The sequence below is a fragment of the Nicotiana tabacum genome, chromosome 18, assembly GCF_000715075.1.
Source record: "Nicotiana tabacum cultivar K326 chromosome 18, ASM71507v2, whole genome shotgun sequence".
In the NCBI taxonomy this organism is placed as follows: Eukaryota; Viridiplantae; Streptophyta; class Magnoliopsida; order Solanales; family Solanaceae; genus Nicotiana; species Nicotiana tabacum.
The window spans coordinates 61,252,027-61,261,526 of NC_134097.1; the positions used below are offsets into that span (position 1 = coordinate 61,252,027).

Consider the following 9,500-nt stretch of genomic DNA (forward strand, 5'->3'; position numbering starts at 1 on the left):
AAGTCTAAGCTCCGGAGGAGCCAAATTTCAACCAGAACCCACTGCCAACCCATCAAGAGACAAACATGATTGAGATAGTGCATAAAGAAGGGGACCCCAAAATGCCTTCGCAGACTGTCATGATGGCTCGATCCAGTGAGGTAAAGCCAGTTGAAAAATTAACAACTTAGATTTCAATGATCAAGTTGAACGGGACAAATAGTGAGCCATCTGCGGTAGTCAAGAAGGGGTCCTCAAGTGATGTTGCCGTGAAACAAGAAAGGACAAAAGTGGTTGTGACAGGAGTGGCGAACAAACCTGTCGTAATTGTGGAGGGTGCCTGCACAGATACTGTCATTATTAAACATGTAACCCAGCTACCGATAATCAACAGCAAGGCTATCCCATGGAATTATGAGCGGGTGATAGTAACATACAGAGGAAAAGAAGTTAAAGAAGAAGTCTGTGAGACCCACGGATTGACTCGGTCAGGGAGATGCTTTGCCCCCAAGGAATTAAGAAAAGCTAAAACCTCCAAAGATAACCCAGTGCTAGTGAAGAAAGTTGTGACCGAAGAAAAGGCAGAATAAATTTTGAGAAAGATGAAGGTGCAAGACTATTCAATTGTGGAGCAATTGAGGAAGACGCCTGCTCAGATTTCACTATTGTCATAATTAATTCACTCGGATGAGCACCGTCGGGGCTTGATGAAAATCCTGAATGAGGCCCACGATCCTGACAAAAATCTCAGTAAACCATTTTTTTTTTGGCAATCCGCTAGGGAAGCGCCTAGGGCTAGTTTTATATATAACATAATTAAAATTCAAAATACAGAGTCATGATATCCTACAAAATGAAAGGAATAAAATTTGAACATAATAAATATCCTATTATCTAAATTGTGCAAATGAATTCTTGTTTTTGCCCAACTTTCTTGATGATGTACGCTTGTGTAATCCCTCCTGATCCACCTTATGTTGTTCCTATTGAGTTCACCTTTAGCTTTACCTTCCAAAGTCTGAAGCTAAATAGACTGTCCATACCTCTGATATATGCTCCTATTCGATCAATTTCTTCGAGTAAACTTGCCCCAGAGTGTTGTTAGTGCATCCTATTTTTCTTGTCAAAACATAGAGCCGGATTCCTATGATTTAATTACAGCTGTTGTCGAACACAGACCTGGCTTATCAAAATAATGCTTACATTTCATACATGACATGTCTAAGATGCGTTATCCCATAAACGATGCATTCGTGCATCTAGTATGATCAAATTTCTTTCAAGTTACGCTCACCCCATGCGTTTGCCATGCTTTCATCTCCATCACTGCGATAAAACATGCAGGACCAAAATAGTAAATTCCAATTCCTTGTTTAGCATGCGTTTCATTTCCAGCTTGCAATTCCAATGTCCTACCAAAAGGCACGCCCCATTTTGCTTTTGTTTTGAATTTTTCCATAAGCATTCCCAATAAAACATGTCCCAACTTTTTATTGTCAAGACCCAATCGCTCACCTCTTTCGAAGCCATTTGTTTCTGTCCAGCATCGAGATGAAAATGCAGCGTGCTTTGCTTTGAAAGCAATGTCAAGATGCTTTCTTGCTGGACAGCTTTCCACCCATGCGCATGCCATGCATGCATCTCCAGCTTCGATAGAATCAATTCCAGGTTTCAAAATTTCATGGACACGGTCTACCTTTTCTCGAATCAATTATCAAAAGCATCCATGTCCAGCATGCTCTTCGTTTTCCAGGAATTAAGTCTCACGATGCGTATAACAAAGTCAAGCCCCCATTCGCGTGCTTTTTTGCTGGACATTTTTCCAGCCCATGCGCATGCCATGCGTGCTTTTCCAGTTTTGATAGAATCAATTCCAGGTTTCAGAACTTCATGTACATGCTCTATCATTTCTCGAAATGAGCTAAAGTATTGCATTCTCAAGTTTGAAAAGCATCTATGTCCAGCCTGCTACCGTCCAGCGTGCCCTTCTATGTGATAGCATGCGTGCCTCCCTTTTTATATTTTAATCCCAAATTGATGTCCCAGCTGCTCTATTTGTGGTATTCGCAACCCTCCAATCTTGTGCTTTGTTCTTCCCTTCCCCGACCAGGAGCATGCTTCACACTTTTCAGAAGAAACCATGTGATGTTGTACCTGCGCGCTAGAGATACCCTCCTCCCTTATGATTTGAACATATTGGACTTTTAAGTTTACATGCCTCCTGCTATTCCTTTTCTCTTTGCTTCTTATCTCTTGTCCACCTTCACCCTTAGACTTGGACATTGCATCTTATCTTCATTAACCAACCTCTTTCCCTTTTCATCTAGATGCCAGAATTATTGGCATTCTATTTCTCCATGATCTAAAGCATAATTAGCCAAATGATCAGCCAACTTGTTGCCCTCTCTATGAATATGAGTAACTGTGTAATTTCCCCCAGTCATTAGTTGCATTATTTCCTCTACCTGCTCAGATATGATCCATGGTGGTTTCCAGATCCTATCCATAATCTTTTTTAATAGCATTGAGTCAGTTTGAAGCCATACATGAGGGTATTGTTGAAATCTGCAGAACCTTAGTGCCTCTACCATGGCCTTCGGTTCAGCTACTGTGTTTGTTGTCTCCTCAATCTCCCTTCCTACTGACTTGACTATGTCACCATTTTCATTTCGTATACAGAAACCTATTGAGCTTCTGCCTGGATTTCCCCTCGAAGCCCCATCCGTATTAACCTTTAGCCATCCTGTATTTGCAAGTTCCCACATGACTTTGGTAACCTTAAGTTTTGGAGTGAAATTTTCCATCATGGCTAGAAGATCTTTCCATTTGTGAGGTACCATGTCCATCCCAGGCTTTCTCACTTTCACCAATGCCTGGAGATTTGATGAAACCTGATAAATCACCCTGCTAGTTGTCACAGCACCATCATACTTCATGTTATTTCTTCTTTTCCAGAGTTCCCATACTACGCATGAGGGGAATGCTTGCATTACCGGTTTTAGCCTTAAGCACACATTTGCAGTCCAACATTTTGTGATTGCTTGGTGTAAAGTAAGTCCTTCCACAGCTATTCCTGCCCTCGATAGAAAATACTTCCAAGTTGTCTTTGCAGTTTCTGATCTAAAAAACAAATGCTGAAGAGATTCCTCATCAGGCTGTACACAACACCAACATTTTGATGGCATGCAGTAGCCTACCTTTTTCAAGAAATCATCTAAAGGTAACTTTGCTTTCCACACTTTCCACATGAAGAATGCTATTTTAAAAGGCAGTCCCTTTACCCAGATCAACCTATAAGCTGTTTTTGGTTCGTCTCTTCTTCTCGTATAATCCCATGCTGACTTAACACTGAAATATCCCCTTGTTTCCAGCATCCAACAAGGCACGTCAAGAACCTGCTGAGGTGAAGGTGGTTTGATTTTCTCTATAATGTGTACTGCTAAGTCTTCAGGAAGCATTTCAAATAGCCTGTCCACATCCCATCCACCATCTATGGTAACCTCATGTACATTTTGTACTGTTTCATCAATGCCAAAGTCCTGAGGAACTAAAAAAATATAGTGCCCCAAGACCTGTCCAGTTTTCAAACCAAAAGAGTGAGGATCCCTTTTTTGTTTGCCAAAAGATTTGATGTTCAATCAGATCTGTGCATTCTAGCATTTTTCTCCAAATGTGAGATCCCCTTTTCCATGGAACAACTACTGAATTCATTTTCTTACAGTATTTCTGACATACGAAAGAGCTCCATAGGCTTGGTTTTGTTCTGAAATTCCACCACAACTTGCTGAATAATGCCTTTGCTACGTCATGCATTGACCTGAAACCTATTCCTCCTTCCTCCACTAGCATGCATAGTGTATTCCATGAAGCCCAATGTCTACTAGTACCTCCTACAGAGCTGCTCAAGAAATACTACGCAAACAATTTGTGCAACCTATTTATCACATATTTTGGAGGGTTTACAGCTGATAGTAGGTGCATAGGCATGCTTTGTAGAACATGTGATATGAGAACTGCCCTGCCCCCTACTGATAATAACTTACCCTGCCAGGATTGCATTTTGTCCATTACCTTAGTAATTAGGGGCTGATAGTATTCCAGTTTTCTCCTTGCATAAAAAATAGGACAACCTAGGTATATGATAGGAAATTCATTCCTATGAATGCCTGTGATCCTTTCCACCTTTCTGACCACATCCATGTGTTGTTAAATGATGCAGGTATACAGCTGATTTGGTCTTGTTAATAAGCTGCCCAGATGCATTTTCATACGCATTCAACATTTGCATAATCAGCATCAGAGAAGTTTCATCAGAGGATGAGAAAATGATCATGTCATCTGCATATGCCAAATGATTGATCTTTGGACTCCACTTTGGCATTCCAAATCCACAAAAATACAGGTTAGTATGAAGTGCATTGAGGCCCCTAGATAATGCTTCTGCTGCCAAGATAAACAAAGTTGGAGATACAGGATCACCTTGTTTTACTCCCTTGAGGATTTAAAGAAACCATGAGCTTGACCATTGATTAGAATAGAATACCAATTGTTTGAAACTAAGCCAAAGGCAATTCCTATCAACCTTTCTGTGAATCCCATCTTTCTTATTACCTTTGTTAGGAATATCCATGATAATCTATCATAAGCTTTGGTCATATCTAGCTTCAGGATGACATTAGATCCAGCCTTAGTTCTAAGCCTAATGTCAGTGACTATCTCCTGAGTTAGAAGGATGTTTTCTACTATATTTCTGCCCTTAACAAAACCTGACTGTTCCTCCGATATCAGATTTGGGAGAAATTTCACTAGCCTTCCATGCACGACCCTCGAAATAACCTTATTTGAAAAATTACTGAGGCTTATTGGTCTTAGATCAAAAAAAGTAGAAACTTCTTTTTTCTTTGGAATCAGAACTAGGTTTGTGTGTGTTACACACTTTGGTAGCTCAGGACCATTGAATAAAGCCCACACCATGTAGAACAGGTCATCCCCTATTATGTCCCAACAAGAATGATAAATCTTGCCTGTCATACCATCTGGCCCTCCAGCACTATCACCATTAAGTCCAAATACTGCCTCTTTAACCTCCTCTTTTGTTGGCTGCTTAATCAATTCTGCATTCTGTTCATTATTAATCAGATTAGTAACATAGTCTACGATCTCAAATAAAGAAGGAGTAACTATTTCTGTGAACTGATCCTCGTAAAATCTGATAACTTCTTCTGCAATTTCTTTTTCTTCTTCAATCCATGTTCCTCCACTATCTTGAATTCTATTAAGTTGAAGTCTCTTCCTCCTACCTCTCACTTGTGTGTGGAAGAACTTAGTATTCCTATCCCCTTCCTTGAACCAAGTCATTCCCGCCTTTTGTTGCCAAAATTTCTCCTTTAGTGCAAGACATTTGATCAATTCTGCCTGAACTTTTTGTAGCCTTTCCCTGTTCATCCTTGTAGGATTTGCTTCAAATTCTGCTTCGTGAACCATCACTACCTCCTCCATGCATGCTATGTTTTGGAAGATATTTCCAAATGTAGCCTTACTCCACAATGAAAGGGCTTTCTTTAATTTTTTTAACTTGTGATTAAAAATAATAAAAGGATTTGCACTGAAATCAGCTGTCCAGTTCTCTCTCACCACATCTTTAAAAGTTGCATGATCCACCCAAAAATTCAAGAACTTAAAAGGCTTTTTTTATTGGTGGAGTGTCAATATCACACTTCAAATACATTGGACTATGATCGGAACAAGTCTTTGACAAATGTTGCACCTCTATTCCCGGAAATGTTTGTTGGAAATGAAAATTGGCCAAGCATCTGTCTAGCCTTTTGAATATACAGTCTTCCTCTGCTCTCCCATTCCACCATGTGAATATGCTACCTTTAAATCCAAGATCGAAGAGATTGCAAGTGTTGACGCAGTGTCGAAAATCATCAATTTCATTCAATGACACCGGTAATCCCCCAAACTTCTCTTCTTCATCCCATATTACATTGAAATCTCCCCCTACTAGCCATGGTGAATTCATATCCCTTGCCATTTCATATAATGAATCTCATAGTTCTATCCTCTCAATTGCACCACATTTAGCATATATCAAAGTTAGAACAAACTCCACATGTTTTTCAGTATGAAACAATCGTAGTGTTAATTGTTGCACCATATTGTACATGATAGTTACCTCAAATACCTCATCTATGAATGCCCAGATCTTGTTGGAAACATTTGAAATTTCTTGTGCAAGTCCTATCTTGTTTCTGTATTTTTCCATTTTTTTTGCTTGTTGCTTTGGCTCCATTAATCCTAGAAATTCATAGTGATTTTTCCTGTGCATTTTTGTCAACCTTTAAAAGGCCTGCTGTGTGTTGACTGACCTTATATTCCAAATGAGAGCATTCATCACTGATTGTTGGATTTAGTTAGCGTTCTCCTTGTGTGCACCCCAGCTTTTGGTAATGCATAATTATCTTTTTGTTGCTTCTTCTTACCTTTTGCTGCTGATTTTGCCTTTTCCACTTGCGTAGGTGATAAGTCACCTTGCCTTGCCGCATTCATAAGGTGTTGGGTAGTTGATTCTTGATCCATGTCGTATCCTGATTTACCAGGTTCTTCTCCTTCTTCATTGTCTTCCTTCCCTCCGGATGTAGCTCCAAATGCATTCCTTTTAGGGACCAAAGCCTTCTCTTCTCCTCTTTTTAACAACTGCAACTGATTTTTTTCCAATGTAATAGTAATATTTACTATTTCTGTTTTATGTTTTTGTTGTTTCTCCTTCTCTGTTGTGTTGTTTCCTTGTGGGTATTCTTGTGATATCTGAATTTGATCATCTTTTGTTCCTCCGGGATCATTTACCTCTGGGACTCTTCCTTCATAGTTTCTAAGTTCTGTGATTTCAGTTGTGTTGTTGTCATTGGCATGGGGCTCTCCATTTACACTTAGCTCATCTTCTTCTTTGTCCTTCTCATTTGGTTCCTCATCAGCTTGTGCTCCTAATGGTACTTCGTTCTGCTCTGAATCGTATTCCCTTTATGTATCCCATAGTCTGCCTCCACAGCCTTGCACTCTTTCTTTAAATGTAGCTGATTTTGACCCTTCTGCATGAGAATTTGGAGTTTTATTAAGTACCTTGTTCACTAATGTATCTTGTGATGGGTTTTCCTGGCATGTTTTATTGATATTCACTATTCCTTCTCCTGTTTTATTCTTGAAGCTTCTTTCTACCCATTGTGCAGTATCGTTTTTTGCTTTTGATGCCTCCTTTCCATTGACTAGACCATTAGTGGAGCTAATCCCCGATGATTCAAGATGAAAAACTTGTGCTGCAGGATTTAACTTTCCCTCATTATTGACCATATTGTTTGGTTTTTGCTTTGTAGATGCTTGGTTGTGAAGTGTTGAACTGCTTGTTGTTGCATTATCTGCCACCATTGCCAATTGATTAATAGGTTCTTCCTCTTCCTCCATCCCTTGTAATATTGCAAACTTGTTAGCTACTTGAACATGATCATTATCTTCATTGTCTACTGCCACCAATTCCTTACTACTGTAGCTTTGTGCTTCTTCTTGTCTCTCTACAGTAGTTTTACCCTCCTTATTGTTATTGTATTCAAACTGCTTAGCTGGCGCCATCTCCATTCCATTATTACTGAGACTAGTATTTTGATTTACTACATTTCTGACTCTATTGTCCTTCACTTCCTTCTATTGCTCTTTTGTTGTAACATTCACATTACCCACAATCTTTCCACTAGATAACATCTTTATAGGCTGTGAGTTCCCTATGTCCTGTTTCTTAGCTGTATCTGCTTGGTCATCATTCTCCTTCTCCACATATAGTTCAGGGTGTATCCTCCAACATTCAAATTGATCATGCCCTTGAAGTTTACAATGTCTACAATATTTAGGCAGCATATCATATTGAATTCTCACCCATCCAGTTCTTGTTGTTCCTTTATCTTCATTGAATATGTCCATCCTCACCTTTTTAGGCAAATCTGCAAGTAGATCCACTAGTACCTTCACCCTAGCACAACTAGGTCTAGTTTTATTAATTGTAGCCATGTCTAGATGCATCGGTTTACCTACTGCTGAAGCTAGAGAAAATAGACATTCCTTTACAAAAAAGGTTGGCAATAGACCTGGGAATGAGATCCAAGCCATTGCCTTGGGTGTTTCTTCATCTGCTCTAAACTTTGAGTCATAAATCAACGGCCTAAGCTAATATTGATAGCCATCCCTGTCCTTTATGTAATGAGTTTTTGATGAGAAATTAAGATAGTCCTGCCTCAACATCATTCTAATCAAAATATGTCTATCCCTTAGAAATCCAATGCTACATTCACCTTTAATTCCGCATTGAATTGGTATTAACTTACGCAGTTGTTGAATTTCTGGGCTGCCATAAGAACATTTACCAACTATTGCATATTGTAATCCTTCGATGATATCCATCCTTTCTACTTCTGCTTCTATGAACTGAATAACATGTTCTCCACTCAATATTGTAGGTGTACGAATAGGAATTGGCTCAACTTCCTGTTGCTCCTGCATTGCAGCATTTAAAGTGCAAGGTTTCAGAAATTTAGAGTAATCCATCGGCTGTTTGTTGTTATCTGTTATCCCTGATGTTTGTGCAATGTTTGGAGGAGGTTGTGTAGGCAGCGCAGCCACCAAAAGTGGCGGGCCACCTGCCTGTGTGTCCATTACTATTGTAATTCTTTAGCACTTAACTTACATGACAAAGGTGCAGTATGTTTGCAAAATTACTGTAACTTGAATTTGCTTCACGCAAGCTGTTGAGCTTTAATAGTAGCACAGAAGTTAGATGAATTGCTGAAATTGAATAAAGCACTCTATCTGCTACAGTAACTCGTGAAACTAAAATTAAGATCTACAAAAATTGACTATAGATCTGAAGTTGAAACCAATTGGGTATTATTCATAAGGAAATTATGTATCTTTTGATACCAAGTTTGGTTGGTTTCACCACCGGATTCTGGAGTTATGACCGGAAAATGATGACGAAAATACTATTCCTTCTCTTCCTAGAGAGAAGGCTTATGACATAATTCCAATCTTCAGACCCTTAGGGCGTGTAAACCATTTGGAAAATATAGCTAACAAGATATTTGAGGTAAACAGAGTCACTTTTTCTGATGATGAGTTGCATGTAGAGGGTACTGAGCACAATAGAGTCCTCTATCTTACGGTGAAATGCGAAGATTTCGTGGTTACTCGGGTATTGGTCGACAATGGTTCCAATGCAAACATTTGCCCTCTCTCCACTCTAAACAAGTTGAAAGTGGAGGATGAAAGAATTCACAAAAATAGTATCTACGTTCGGGGATTCGATGGCGGAGGGAAAGATTTAGTCGGGGATATAGTACTTGAGCTGACAATATGCCATGTTGAATTCATTATGGAGTTCCAGGTTCTAGATGTGGTTGTTTCCTACAATCTATTATTGGGTCGACCTTGGATTCATACTGCCAAAGTAGTCCTATCCACCCTGCACCAGATGGTTA

General features: G+C 39.4%; 1 protein-coding gene across 1 annotated transcript; it reads right to left on the reverse strand.

Annotated features, from left to right (window-relative positions):
* Nucleotides 1-2,315: 2,315 nt before the first annotated feature.
* On the reverse strand, nucleotides 2,316-6,016 carry LOC142172518 (uncharacterized). Its single transcript, XM_075236152.1, has 5 exons — nucleotides 5,815-6,016; nucleotides 4,591-5,618; nucleotides 4,146-4,471; nucleotides 3,715-3,877; nucleotides 2,316-3,551 (listed from the first exon to the last, which is right to left on the reverse strand). Exons 1-5 carry the CDS (start codon nucleotides 6,014-6,016, stop codon nucleotides 2,316-2,318), a joined length of 2,955 nt encoding a protein of 984 aa, XP_075092253.1.
* Between the last annotated feature and the right edge of the window lie 3,484 nt (nucleotides 6,017-9,500).

Coding starts and splice junctions, on each gene's coding strand:
- LOC142172518 (XM_075236152.1), bottom strand. CDS start 6,016: ATGGCAAGGGATATGAATTCACCATGGCTAGTAGGGGGAGATTTCAAT. Junction 5,619..5,814: donor TGGGAGAGCAGAGGAAGACT/GTATATTCAAAA, acceptor CAACTTTTAAAG/ATGTGGTGAGAGAGAACTGG. Junction 3,552..3,714: donor CAAGCCTATGGAGCTCTTTC/GTATGTCAGAAA, acceptor AAAACTGGACAG/GTCTTGGGGCACTATATTTT.